General features: G+C 40.9%; 1 protein-coding gene across 9 annotated transcripts in view; it reads left to right on the forward strand.

The window, feature by feature from the left end:
* LOC136576552 (sodium channel protein type 2 subunit alpha) overlaps window positions 1–15,694 on the forward strand; it is a 138,666-nt gene that overhangs the window by 10,566 nt on the left and 112,406 nt on the right. For all 9 annotated transcript variants that reach the window (XM_066575914.1, XM_066575917.1, XM_066575920.1 and 6 more), the window contains exons 3-4: window positions 989–1,078; window positions 9,724–9,852. In XM_066575914.1, the coding sequence (XP_066432011.1) occupies window positions 989–1,078; window positions 9,724–9,852 (219 nt within the window). The remainder of the gene's footprint in view (window positions 1–988; window positions 1,079–9,723; window positions 9,853–15,694) is intronic.

Consider the following 15,694-nt stretch of genomic DNA (forward strand, 5'->3'; position numbering starts at 1 on the left):
CCTTATAACCCACACACACAGGCTAGGGCGCATACACATGCCACAATCAACAGGGACAACTGGACAGGATAAGAAGATACACAGCCATAATCACACCATACAGCAATCAGAACACAAGAACTAGTAGCAGACGTTAATACTATAAATGCCAGGTATTTGTTGACATTTTGGCCAAAATATGGAAGCTACGGGCCATGTCATGGCTCCCGGCTATATCGCTAGTCCCTACACTAACCAGGAGTCCAGTGACATAACCAAACAAAATCACAAGACACAAACCTTTCTTGCAGCCACCACACATAGAACCTGCTCACACCACAGAGAGAGAGAGAATGAGAACAGAGAAGCTGACCACACCCACACCTGGGAAGACAGCTTTTATGTGTACTGACCTAGAGTGATTGGCTGACTGGAGACACACACGCCCAGGCAGCACAATCCCCACACCTGAGCAAGAAAGCTACAAAGAACCCGTAGTACTACAAATTTGTGGAGACAGACGTGACACAGAGCAAGTGTCCTTTCTGGCTGAGGGGGGATAAACCGGTAGTGGATGCCCACTATGATGTCACTATGATCTACTATCAATTCAGAGTATGACCGTAATTAAAGCTCAAGAAAAGCAAATATTTTGGAGAGCTTCTTGATTGACTTTTTAAGCTTAGTTAAACAAATTTTGCGTCTAATCAGGCTGACATGTAAGAAATTAGAGAGATCTGGCTTCTGAATTTACATGTGAAGACATTTTGCTATGATGGGAACAAAGACATTGGCCCCATACTAGCAATATAAATTCCTGCCGTTGTCCATAAGAAGATCCATTCAAATATTGTTGGGGTTTTTTTTGTTTTTTTTTGGGGGGGGGAGGGGATTTTTGGTTATTTTTTGTCAACACAAAAGCATGTATGATATAATTTATGTTACATGTTATTATTCATGTACATATAGGATGATTTTTACATTGCCTTTCTCCTTGACTGCATTTCACATTATTCAGCATGCTCATAATGTGCACTATTTTAACCAACTGCGTGTTCATGACCATGAGTAATCCCCCGGAGTGGACCAAGAATGTAGAGTAAGTATTTGCTTTTTCTACTCTTTCATTGTATTGGATATAATTTTATGGCTGTCAATTTAATGATCCGTGTATTTCTGTTGACAAGAATAACGCATTTTTCAGTCATCAGCCACAAAGTAATTGGTTAGTAAATACTAGGAGGCCTCTCTGATATAATGTATTCAGAAAAGAATAAACAAGTAGACTCGATAATGAATAACTATACATAGATAAATTGCCATGTAAAATAGCAAAAATGTTTCTGGAAATGTTAAATATGTAATTTCACAATATAGTAAATATATTTTCATGTAACCTAATGAGACTTTTTATAGCATAAGGTGCATTTTTATAGCCAAAAGTGTCACTATTTGGTATTACAGTCTTACATAACCCAACATACCCCAATGCCATCTTCATGCCCTGAGATAAGATCTACACTTAAAGGAGATGTCCCGCGCCGAAACGGGTTGTTTTTTTTTTAAACCCCCCCCCCCCGTTCGGCGCGAGACAACCCCGATGCAGGGGTTAAAAAACCCACCCGCACAGCGCTTACCTGAATCCCGGCGGTCCGGCGTCTTCATACTCACCTGCTGAAGATGGCCGCCGGGATCCTCTGTCTTCATGGACCGCAGGGCTTCTGTGCGGTCCATTGCCGATTCCAGCCTCCTGATTGGCTGGAATCGGCACGTGACGGGGCGGAGCTACACGGAGCTACACGGAGCCCCATAGAGAAGAGGAGAAGACCCGGACTGCGCAAGCGCGGCTAATTTGGCCATCGGAGGGCGAAAATTAGTCGGCACCATGGAGACGAGGACGCCAGCAACGGAGCAGGTAAGTATAAAACTTTTTATAACTTCTGTATGGCTCATAATTAATGCACAATGTACATTACAAAGTGCATTATTATGGCCATACAGAAGTGTATAGACCCACTTGCTGCCTCGGGACAACCCCTTTAATATAGACCTTAGAAAAGACTACCCATTAATACTGATCTCAGACTACCCATAAATACAGACCCCAGACTAGACTATCTCCAAAATACAGACCCCAAACCCTGCTGGCCCTTAAAAATTTCCCAGGCCAGGCTATCCCTAAATACAGATACCAAAAGTACCAATATGCACTCCTCCAAGTCTCTGCAGTCCTCTTTACTCCTGGATTCCCCTGCACTCTTAGAGTCATCCCATCTGGTGATTAATTCTAGAATTAGATGTCTACTCCCATAGCCATCCACACTAAGTGAATTTTACTCTTTTTAAAGGGGCTGTCTGGTTTAGGAAACCTAATTTCATATACACTTTTGTGAAATTCTAAGTTAATAAAGGAGAGTCTTCTGTTCAGTTACCTCATCCCTTGGTCAGAGTGGAAAGTTATTACAAAGAGTGTCTCCGACTGTGTAGGACTTGTCCTGTCCTGCATTATATAGACAACCCATTTATTTAAATGGACATGGTGTAATGCTTCATTTTCCCTGCGGGGGTGCTGAAGGGAAAATGAACACTTACTGCCAGGTTTTCCCACAGATTACAGCTAATCTATGCAGCCCTGAGCTGGTGGTATTTTATGATCTGCCTATTGTCAAGGGACCCTTCTATGAAGTAGGAATTATCCAAAGCAGCAAACCATTTTAAGAAGATCTCACATTGCACTGAAGTCCATGTGCTCTTATAATTTCTTTCACAGTCAGAAGTAAATGAGTATAAAATGTTTTCAGCTATTAACATTTCCTTTATAATTTGCAGAAAACTCAGTGTATTATAGAAAATCCCCACACATATTGTAGGGTAATAATGGCACCAGTTGCTTGGTGATGCAGCGAGGTTACGATCCCAGGAGACTTCTATTTATATTAGCTTAAGTGCTATTGGCCATTTAATTTCACTGGCTGTGCGATCTAACAGAAGAGGCTGTAAGGAATGTCGAGAAAGTGATTCAATAAAGTTTTGTCCTTCAAAGCCTTCTCAAAGCCAAATGCCAATTTTGTACATGTGTGCGGGAGGAGATGATACATTAAGCTGGTGGTTTAAGTGACATCTCATCTTCTGATGTCTTCTGTATTAAAGTCTCTGCCTGCTAAGAAGAATGACCTTAGTTCAGTGTCAGTATATATGCCGCTATCTACAGAGTGTTTTATTCTTTATGAGTAAATACAATAATGCCTACTTATGCCTTTGAACAAGGCTGTAGCTATAGGGTTTGCAGAGGTAACAGTAGCCCAAGGCCCAATGATCCATCTACAACATACGTTAGGATACCAGTATTATTTAGCATTGGAAGAAAGGAATGAAAAATTACACTGCCTTTAAATAATTTGCTTATCAGATTAATTTGTATAATATCATGATTGCAATTAAAAACAGCCTCATTGGCCCTGGCATAAGTTGGCAAAATAATTGTAAAAACATTGGCATTTGCATACCAGTTGTTGGGTTTTTTTTTAAATTATATATTATAATTATAATATTTTAATTATAATTATATTTAAATATAAGGCCTACCCCAAAAATAAGCCCTAGCTACACTACATAAAAAAAGGAATACATTATCTAGTAGGTGCGGTATGGGTCCCTCACGCCGCTCATACATCATAATTTCCTGGTGTCGGGATTCATAAATCCAGCCTCTAGGAAGCAATGGCTGTAATTGATTCTCGAGCGCCACGCTCAACCAATCAGTGCAGCGCTGGATGAACCAATGCAATGGCTGTGATTGGTTCATTGAGCGTTGCATTGATTGGCTGAGCAGGGCACTTGAGAACTAATCGCAACCATCACTTCCTGGAGGCGGAATTTATGAATCCCATCACCAGGAAGTGATGGTGTAGGAGTATCTAGAACTGAAGAACAGCGCAGACCTCCAGAGAGCAGTGTGATGGATGTGGACTGAGCCTGCTAGGTAAGTAAAATAAGACCTGCCTGAAAATAAGTCCTAGTGCCTCTTTTGGGGCAAAAATTTATACTATTTTCGGGGAAACATGTTGTGTGTGTGTGTGTGTATATATATATATATATATATATATATATATATATACCGGTATATATATATATGTATGTGTGTGTGTGTGTGTGTATATATATATATATATATATATGTGTATATATACATACATACATACACACCCGTGGGCACCTTTTTACAGTCTATATAATTAAGCTGCATATAAAGTTTAATAACTTTTAGAGATGAGTGAGCGCCAAAATGCTCGGGTGTTCGTTACTCGGGACGAAATTATCGCGATGCTCGAGGGTTCGTTTCGAGTAACGAACCCCATTGAAGTCAATGGGCGACCCGAGCATTTTTGTATATCGCCGATGCTCGCTAAGGTTTTCATTTGTGAAAATCTGGGCAATTCAAGAAAGTGATGGGAACGACACAGCAACGGATAGGGCAGGCGAGGGGCTACATGTTGGGCTGCATCTCAAGTTCACAGGCCCCACTATTAAGCCACAATAGCGGCAAGAGTGCCCCCCCCCTCCCAACAATTTTTACTTCTGAAAAACCCTCATTAGCAATGCATACCTTAGCTAAGCACCACACTACCTCCAACAAAGCACAATCACTGCCTGCATGACACTCCGCTGCCACTTCTCCTGGGTTACATGCTTATAGCCGGTTCCACTGAAAGCAATGGGCTGCCGGCGTGCACGGGATGAATTGTCTGAGCCAATTAGAGGCAGGTCTGACTCACACCCCCTTCACACCCACTGCCGGCCGCGCTGAACTCCGTCTGCCGGGACAAGGTAAGTATATATTTTTTTTTTATTTTAACACATTTCTGGATGAATTGCAGGGAAGGGCTTCTATATTTAAGCCCTTCCCGACAATTCACCCCGCGCACGCCGGCAGCCCATTGCTTTCAGTGGAACCTGCTGTATTGCCGGCTCCATTGAATTCAATGGGCAAACATCGTTCTTCTCTGCTACAGCTGTTACAGCTGTGGCAGAGAAGAATGATTTGTCTTCTATATGATCTCAATGGGGTCGGCGCTGCTGCCGCCGGCCTCATTGAGCGCATATAGAGAAGAGAACAGGAATCGCAGATCGCAGATAGGTGCGATCTGCGATTTCTGACTATGGCCTAAGAAGGACCGTTGGGGTTCTTGAAGCCTAAAATAACTCCTAACGCTCTCCCTATAGCAGCTCCGGCATCAGCAGCACTGTCCCTAATCTCTGTCAGAATGCATCTGTGGCGAGCCGCAGGCGGGCAGATTTTAATACTCGGGTGACACCTGATCTCCCCAGCCACTCACTGCAGGGGGGTGGTATGGGGCTGGAACATCACAGGAGGAAGTTGTAATGTCTTCCCTGTCTTTCTATTGGCCAGAAAAGCGCGCAAATTTCTCAGGGAAGAAAATGAAAGTGACTCGAACACCGCGTGGTACTCGTCTCGAGTAACGAGCATCTCGAACACCCTAATACTCGAACGAGTATCAAGCTCGGACGAGTACGCTCGCTCATCTCTAATAACTTTGTAAATACACTAAGTTACTCATCTTGAAGTAATCCTGCATTACAGATGGTTTTATAGTTCAGAGCTGAAATCACAATTCTGCAGTCTTTCAGAACTGAGATCTCCTAGTATTCCTTACTGTCTGCACATAGTTTTTGCTGATTATTTCAATTATGAGAAATGTCATGGTTATACCACGTAGTGTGCAGTAATTTGATGTAGGAAGACTGGCTGTCTCACTACATTACAGCAGTTCATCTAAGGGCCCGTTCACATCTATTTTTTTTTGTTCATGTCTAGCATATATTCCGGGAAAAGGTCCTGACATATATGTTAAATGAAGACAATGACAGATCATTAACAGCCAAATTCAGCAAACATAGGCTATAATGGCATCCAATTAACATATGCAATGCATTCGGAAAGTTTTCAGATCTTTTCGCTTTTTTTTTACATTTTGTTACATTGAGGACTTGTGCAAATTAAAAAAAAATAAAAATTTCCTATCATTCGGCACTCAATACACCATAATGAGACAAGGAAAAAAGAATGTTAGAGAGCTTTGAAAGTGCAAAACTAACATTTTGCAGTGACATAAGTATTCATACCCTGTACTTAAGAGTTAGTGGCAGCACCTGGATTTGGGGATTTTCTGCCAAGCTCTGTCAGGTTGGATGGAGGCCATCTGTGGACAGCCATTAAAAGGTCTCTCAGAGAAGTTTGATCAGGTTCAGGTTAGGGCTCTGACTGGGTCACTCAAGGACATTCACAGAGTTGTCCCTAAGCCCCTCCTGTGTTGTGTGCTTAGGGCCATTGTTTTGTTGGTAGGTGAACCTTCTGCCCAGTCTAACATCCCTTGCGCTCTGCATCAGGTCTTCATTAAGGATATCTCTGTACTTTGCCCCATTCAGCTTTCCATCAACCCTGACCGTTTTCCCTGTCCCAGCCACAGAAAAACACCCCCACAGCATGATGCTGCCGCCACCATGATTCACTGTAGGGATGGTATTGGGCTGGTGATGAGCAGCGCCTGGTTTCCTCCAGACATAGCACTTAGAATTGAGGCCAAAAAATTCAATCTTCATTTTATCAGACCAGATAATCTGGTTTCTCAGTCTGAGATGCCTTTAGGTGCTTTTTGACAAACTCCAGGTGGGCTGTCATGTGTCTTTTACTGAGGAGATGCTTTTTTCTGGCCACTCTGCCACAAAGCCCAGATTCATGATGGTTGACCCTTTGGAAGCTTCTCCCATCTGTACACAGGACCTCTGCAGCTCAGCCAGAGAGACAATTGATTTCTTGGTCACCTCTCCTACCAAGACCTTCATCCCCTATAACTTAGTTTGCTGTATCAGCCAGCTCTAGGAAGAGTTCTGGTTGGTCCAAACGTATTACATTTAAGAATTATGGGGGCTGCTGTGCTCTTGGGAACTTACAAAGTAGCAGAAATTTTGTATAGCTTCTCCAGATCTGTGCTTCTATACAATCCTGTCTCTGAGCTCTACAGATAGTTCTTTCCTCTGCATGGCTTGGTTTTGGCTCTGATATGCATTGTGAGCTGTGAGACCTTATATAGACAGGACAATGTCTTTTAAAGAGATGTCCTATCAACTGAATTTACTACAGGTGACTCCAAGCCAGGTGTAGAAACATCTCAAAGATACTATAGAATCTGAATACTTATGTCAATGCAAAATGTTAGTTTTTCATTTTTTAAAACATTTACAAAGATTTTCTAACATTTTGTTTTCACTTTGTCATTATGGGGTATTTGAGTGCAGGATGAGGGAGAAAAACTTTTATATATTTATTCTTTTCAATTTGCACACTATCACAACATTACAAATTGTATCAAAAAAGTTAAAGGGTCTGAAGACTTTCTAAATGCATTGTACATAATGAGATTTTTAATAGATTTTCATGCAAATTCATTAAACAGATACCATTATAGCCTATGGGAGACAAAGCGTTGTAAGGCATCCATCACCCACAGACTATAATGATATTGATTTAAGGAAAACATCACAAAAATGAGAAGTTCATGATATAATGTATATGTTTAACAGATGTGCAAATGAGAAAACCAAGGCTACAGCTCAACCAAACCGAAACATGTATTCCAACGGTAAAATGTCATATGTAAGAATTGAGCTGCACAGACCACTGATGGCTCAGTGAGCCTTGAGACTTTCAGGAATAGTGCTGATAAAACATCCAGCTCCCAGAAATAAAATCAAAATTTGCATTATTCCATATTTAAAATTGGCTCAGCAGATTATGCGTTTCAGCCTTGTTACGCCCTTCTTCATGGTAGTGTTGGGTACAAAGTATCAAATCAAACAAAAGCTAGCCAGTCATTGTATATGTTCAAAACATGTGATACATTAAGTCTAAAACAGTTCCATCTAGTTGAAGTGTATGGGATCCCTGGATTCAAATTTTAAAGGGGTTGTCCACTTGTTTGACAATTTTTTTAATATAGGCTCAACTGTATTAAAAAATGCAGCCTCGCTGTCATCCTGGCCTTTGCTTAGGAATGGATACCACCTGATCACTGCAGCCAATCAAAAGCCACAGCGATCAGGTGCTATTCTCCAGGCATTGTGGCTCGCAGAATCTGAGCAGCCTGATTCACTGCAGTAGGCAGATGGTAGCTATTCCTAAACAAAGACCAGGAGGATCTTGGGGCTGTAGCGTTGGATTGCTGGGGGTAAAGACTGGTAAGTACAACAGCTTTTGTTATTTTAACACAATTGAGCCTATACTTAAAAAGTCATAAACAAGTGGACAACCCCTGTAACCCTTTCCAATCCAATTTTGAATTCAGGGTTTCCTAAAAGGCTTTTTTGTTTTACTGTTATACAACGGTGCCATCTGCTGGTGAAAGCCAGTGTGTGTGCACCAGTGAGGCTCTGACAGCAGAGTGGCTGGCAATAGACGGTAAAAATACCCTGTCAGACATCTTCTGAGCTCCTAGTCATGGTGGCAGCTCTGTCTCCTCTTGTGTATAGGGAGAGAGTCAGGCCACGTGGAATACTTTTGCATGATAGATCAGGCCAATGGTAAGGGAAGGCAGCAGATAAGGGAAGTGTAGTCAAATAACGAGCCAAGGTCAGGATTATGGAGGTCAAGAAAGCTGAGTGATTCAGACAAGGATCAAATAGGAGGAGATCAGACATAAACAGTCTATACTTTGTGAAGGTGCAGTAGACTGTTTACTCAAGCACCTACTCAGGGGTGAAGTAGCCTTAAATAGCTTAAAAACTTTTAAGATTAGTTGGGCACTGGAAAGCTGGGTGTCCGCTGGCTCGTTAAGAGGCAGACTGGGTGCACTATTACACTCAATGAGAATCAAGAAACTGACAAGAGATATGGTGTCTACCACACACAACACAGGAGGAAAGGCACTTACGACGAGCAATGGCAGGATGAGGTAGGGGATACCACCGCTCAGGACCAGCCTGATCAAGAGACTTATGTAGTCTTAAAAACATGCACTCTCAGCCTCATCTCTTTTTGTTAACTATTAAAAGGTATCATATCTAAAAAATAATGTTGTTTCTCTTATCCCTTTAAGGATCAGGCTGTTTTGTACCTTAAGGACCCACTCAATACTACACAGTTTATCCTATCCTATCTCTGAGTAGCTGCTGGCCCTTCTTCCTTGCTTCTGATAAAAGCAGAAAATTCACCAGGAGTGAATTAAAGCCCTCTATAATAGTAGCTTTCTCTGCTCTGCTTTCTTTCACCATCCCCTGGCCCTGTGATACAGCCCTCTGTAATATCTTGGTAAATGCACATACACAACAAGGGAATAGGCGAGGGGAGGAGCTATCAGTTTACTCTGACAGAATTTGGTAAGATTTCAGTCCTCCAGTCTGCAGTGCCTTGGAAAATAATGCAAGCATAGAAATCAAGCAATCAAGAATTTTTAATGAACACTAATTACAAAAAGTCATTATTTCCAAAAACAAAAAAGTGCAAAGGTATACATACACTTTAAAACCTACTCAACTTTTTGTGTATATAGACAACTTGATTGGATTAGATACTTACATAGTATCATGGTTGGTTGAAATAAAAATGTTTAGCCTGGGGAAAGGAGAGATCATGGATGAAAGGAAAGTGAAAAGGAAAGGGTAAATCTTAAATTTTATTAATTCTATTAATCTCATGTATGTGTTTTTGTTTTTTTTTTCTTTTCACAGATACACATTCACTGGAATTTATACTTTTGAATCACTGATAAAAATTCTAGCAAGAGGTTTCTGTCTTGAAAAATTCACCTTCCTGCGAGATCCATGGAACTGGCTAGATTTCAGCGTAATTGTTATGGCGTAAGTATCATAGTACATAATTATATATAAGTTAGAGTAGATATAGACTGTTTTTATCACTTTGTAATGGCTTTACAGTCTCTGACATTTGCTTTTACAGAGCTGGTGGGTGTCAGTGGTGCGCAGCAAGCACCTTCAACCCAAAAACTGGTCTAGAATAGTCAGCTACCTACAGGTTGCAATCAAAATCATTCAACCCCCATTGCAAATTAGAGTTACTTTGCAAATGTACTAATTTTCAGCTGTTTACAAAAACAATACAGCAAGAACAATTTAAATGGTTCATCACAACTAACATAAGTGTTTTCTCCAAATTCAGCACAAAATGCCACAGTGGATGATTATTGCAGTCTCAGAATTATTCAACCCCTTCGTGGCAAGCATCTTTAGGCCACCCACACACATAGTCTTGGCAAAATGCTGCAATTTTGACCGCAACACTTTGCTGTGATTTTACTGCCATTACTGAGGTTACTGTGACCGGCCGGGTGATGAAGTGCGTTAAAAAGTGTGAAAACACTGTAAAACAGAGCAGACAGTGCTCAAAAATCGCGGCATTAGAAAACACTGTGTTCGAATGCATGTCTGCGAAGCCCCATTGAAAACAATGGAATCGTTTGAAATGCCGCGGTAATCACAGTAAAAAGCGCATGTATGGGAGTGGCCTTAGTACTTAGTAGAACACCTTTTGCTGTTATGACCTGCTACAAATGTGATGCATAGCCAAACATTAGATTGTGAGAGCATTCAGGATGAGCCTTAGCTAGAGATGAGTGAGTATACTCACTAAGGCACTACTCGCTCGAGTAATATGCCTTAGCCGAGTATCTCCCCGCTCGTCCCTAAAGATTCGGGGGCCGGCAGGGGGCGGGGAGCGGCGGCGGAGAGCGGGGAGGAATGGAGGGGCGATCTCTCTCTCCCTCTCCCCCCCCCCCCCCCCGCTCTCCCCTGCTCCCCGCCGCAACTTAGCTGTCAGCCACGGCGGCCCCGAATCTTTAGGGACGAGCAGGGAGATACTCGGCTAAGGCACATTACTCGAGCGAGTAGTGCCTTAGCGAGTATACTCGCTCATCTCTAGTCTTAGCTCATTACTCATGAGCAATGGCCTCTAACTTACTAATATTCTTGGGTTTGTGTGCTGCAACCATCTTCTTTAAATCCCACCAAAAATCTTCTGATGCAGCTTTTGATTAGTTATATCAGGTGTGTTTGAGCCAATATCTGATTTACATATATGTGCTCTAATGAGGTATTCTAGGGTTGAACCATTCTGAGACTGCAGTAACCATTAAAAGTGGTATTGCAGGTTGAATTTAGATAAACCGCTTTTTACATTAACTGTATTGAGTTATTTAAATTGTTCTTGTTTGATTTTTTTTTTTTTGCAAACAGCTGAAAGTTTGTAAATTTCTCAAATAAACCTAATTTGCATTGGGGGTTGAATAATTTTGATTGCAACTATATACTGAACAGTGTGTATGGCATAAACCGAACTATTTCCCCGTTTCAATATTGGTGAATGAACAGCACTATGTAGTAAAGGCATGAAGCAGCTGATTGGTTACTAAGGAAACTCCTCCTCCAATTCCAAGTTTACTCTAAATGTCATTTATCGCTGACTTACAGTATAATCCATTTTTCTTTACCCGGATCAGGGAGCCTACTACACTGTTGCCCCGTATGGACTAATTTCTATAAATTACTGGGGAAAAAAACTGTTTGATCAAAAGTTATTTTAAGAAGTTAATTGCATAAGGCACAAAAAAATGTACATTTTAAATTAGTTTTCTTCCAGCACAGCATTGTCTGACATCTTCTGGGATCAGCAATTAATCATCGCTCCCATTAAAATACTGTATATGGAGCTGATTAATTACGTGAAGCTCTTGATAGGGAAGATTAAATTGAGGGCTAGGTTACAAGGAGATTTTCTGGGTCTCAAGATGTTAAACAGCTAAATAAACCTAGTGCATTGTGGGGGCTCATTTGGAGCTAGATAGTCATATGAGATTACTTGGTTAAGTGCGATTTCACACCCAGATTTTTTGGCAGCTCTTGATGCAGTTTTTGGAGCCAAGTTGAGAAGTGGGCCAAGCAGGAAGGATAAGTAGAAGCTCTGTGGTTATACGAGGAGTTCTGCGGTTATACTTTTTAATCCACTTCTGGCTTTAGAGCTAAGAAAAACTGCATAAAAAGTTGTCACAAAAACAAAAAATAAAGAAATTCTCCTAACATAATTCGTTTGACAAGCTGATGTAGTCACACTAGTCATACTGTGAAGGTACAGCCTTTGCTTATTTGTGGTGGTCCATTGGGATGAATGTAACCATCCATAACACTGAGAAATAAGCATGGATGGACAAGCACTAAGTAAGAGTGACAAGTTGCACGTAGGTGCTCTACCAATCAATGCATCACTTCAAGAACAGGGCAGCGATATTTAATAAGAATGAAATTGGAAGCAACACTAAGTCATTAAAGGGGAATTTTGGGACTATAAGTACTGATGACTTATCCTTAGGATAGGTCATCGATAGTTGATCAATGGGAGTTTGCTACTTGGCATTCTTGACAATCAACTGATTTTTCTGCCGGCTGTCTGTGCAGTGGTCTGGACATCATTATAGGTGGTCAGGGGAGGAAGTGTAATAGCTAGCTTTACTCACGTTGAAATCAAAAGGAGCGCTACTTTCAATTACACTTTCAGCTCTTCATTGTGGTCAGGGTAGGATGTCCAGTCCTGACCACAGTGAGGAGCTAGAAGTGAGGAGGCAGCGCTCCCATTGGTTTCAAAAACTTTTCATTTTTTCCTTTTTATTAACTACTAATCACAGCTCATCACTATGCGAACTTGGGCTCGTTTAGTAACATTGTTTTGAGCAGGTCTTAAGTGTCGGGGCATGACCCAAGTATTCCACAACAAAACTAGGGGTTATTCCTTGCTTAGTAAGTCCCTGCAATATTGATGACATAGCGGATTAGTTTCTCCTGGAGTGTTCCTTTAGCTTAAACTTTAACAGACATTGCTATTGCTGCATAATCAGAATGGGAACATGCATACTCCATACATATGTTAATTTGAACCCTGGCTCCCAGTATTGCATGGCAGTAAGCCACCATGCTGCTCATATTTTCCATCTTTTACATCAATTTGATGCATTTTAATTGATATAAACACTTACCATGTCCCCACAGCATCATAAACTAAGTTGAGGCGCTGTTAGGGGAGGTGACAGGCAATCAGGTGATGTATATTCTATACTCACCCACGATCAAGCACTGTCACATGATGAAGTTGACACATCGTACAAAAATCGGACTCTTTTCCCAAATGTCTGAGTTTATGAGAGAGCGCACACAGGTCTCTGAAAAGAGTCAGATTTTCCTGCAATGGGCCAACTTCATGGGGTGACAGTGCTTCATCGCGGGTGAGTATAAATAATAAATCATCCGGCTCCCTATCACCTCCCCTAATAGCGCCACAACTTAGTGTATGGTGCTGTTGGGAGGTGACAGGTTCCTTTTAAATAAATAGAACAATGAGTGTGAAAGTTGCAGTTGCTGCCGAACACCCATCTGCATGCTAGAAAGAGTGAAATTGTATTATCAATCGAACAGAACTGCAGAAAAAAATGATGCAATTGTGTAACTAGTAAACCACACTAAAGGAGTTGTCTGCAAATAGAAAAATTAGTCTGCTTTCTTTCCCAGAAACAGCACCATCCTCGTCCATAGACTGTGTCTGGTATTGCAGCTCAGTTTGATTCATGTGAATAGGGCTGAGCTGCAATACCAGACACAAGCATGGACAAGAGTGGTGCTATTTCTAGGAAGGAAAAAAATAAATTAAAAAAGCAGATATCTTTTTCAGACAAACACCTTTAACGCAATATTTTGTGGCAATATATTAATTTTCAATTCTTAAAGGGGTTATTTGGGTGTGATATGATCTTTTAAAAACTGATTCCAATCTGTTAAAACAATAAAACAGTCGTATTTACTTGGTCTCTGCCCTGGCGAGACAACGATGCTGCCGTGCAGTTCTCCCGGTCTTTCTTTAGGAACGGCTACCACCTGACTGTGGTAGCCAATCAAAGGCTGCAGCAATTAGTTGCTGTTCTCCTATCATTATGGCTCCCAGCATCTGAGTGGTCATGTCCAGAAAATAGCATGTGACTACTGCGGCCTCTCATTGACTACATCAGTCAGATGGTAGCTTTACCAAATCAAAGACTAGAAGGAAGCACATGGCTGCAGCCCTGGATTGTCAAGGGCAGGGGTGTAACTATAGGGGATGTGGTTGCTCCCAGGCCCAGGAAACTTAGGGGGCCCATAAGGTCTATCTTTTCCATATAGTAAGCCTAGTAGAATGAATAAACCATAGTTAGGGGTCCTGTTACAAATTTTGCATTGGGGCCCAGAAACTTCAAGTTATGCATCTGGTCAAGGGTAAGGATAGGTGACTACTACTGCCTTTATTGTTTTAACAGATTGGGGTGCAGTTTAAAAAAAATCATATAACACTCTGACAACCCCTTTAAATCCAACACACTAAAGTCTATAGAGGAAAAGATGGTGAATTGAAACATTAGAGGTTATCCGTTATTGATGCTCCTTCATGTTCTGTAATTGTAGGATACTGAGGTATTAGCATTAATTGGCTACCTGGGTCGTTAGGCAATCATATCCTAATATTTAATGAAATGTAATCTTAATTTACATATTTCTATCACTATTGTGATTCAATTATTTTAACCTTTAAACCAAAATGTAATTAAAGGGTAATTTAATTAGTTTAGAAAGAGATTCAGACTAATCAACAATATTTCCTTCCATAGAATTTAAGGTGTTATAGTCGACCAGCTGCAATAACACCTCAAGCCACAGTGTTGAAGTGTGCAAAAAAAAAAATTCTGTTACAATGAAAAAATAGGCCTAGCTGTCAGAAAGAATAAAAAAATCAAATTGAAAGGACTTTATTATTTTACACTTTACATTAATTTAAGTATAATTGTAATAAAATGCCTAATTAATTGCAACTTTTTGAAAAAGTTTCATTAAACTAAATTGTGCAAGATAGCAAGAAAAAAGAGAAAAAAGAAAAACAGAATCAAATTGTCAATAAAATGAAAACAAGTTCACCAACAAATTGCACTATGGAAAGCCTTAAAAGTTGCCCTTAATATACACTGAACGTTGAAAAAGGCCTTGAATTACTGCTGAACATTATAGATATTAAGAGATACAATACATCAGTTACTATAATGAAGCAATGAATATTTGAGGGTTTTGTAGGACATCTCTGTTCATTCAACTAAATATTTTTAGGTGGATTTTTGGGAGGAGATAAAAAAAATAAAAAATCTTGTTATTTGTATAGCGCCAACTTATTCCACAGCGCTTTCAGGTAATTTATTTATTACCCCCCCCCCCCCCAAGCTAGGTACTCATTTTACCGACCTCGCAATGATGTAAGGCTAAGTCCACCTTGAGTCGGCTACCTGAACCAGGCTGGGATTAAACACGCAACCTTCAGGTCGTGAGCTTAGGATTGCATTTCTGCTACCTTAGCACTCTGTGCCACAGAAGTAGCAATTAGAGATGAGCGACCACAAAATTGCTCGAGTCCACGTTATTCGAGTCGAGCTCTTCATAAAATTCGAGAGCTCTACTCGAGTAACGAACCCCATTGACTACAATGGGAGACTCGAGCATTTTTGTATGTGGGTCGCCGGGTGCCAAGCTTTTTTTTTTTCTTAGGTTCGTCTTTCTTTCTTTCTTTCTCTCTCTCTATCTCACAGCAGGGAGGAGCCAAAAACTAGGGCGGGGTCGTTCGAGTAAC

Source organism: Eleutherodactylus coqui, chromosome 8 (assembly GCF_035609145.1).
Source record: "Eleutherodactylus coqui strain aEleCoq1 chromosome 8, aEleCoq1.hap1, whole genome shotgun sequence".
NCBI lineage: Eukaryota > Metazoa > Chordata > Amphibia > Anura > Eleutherodactylidae > Eleutherodactylus > Eleutherodactylus coqui.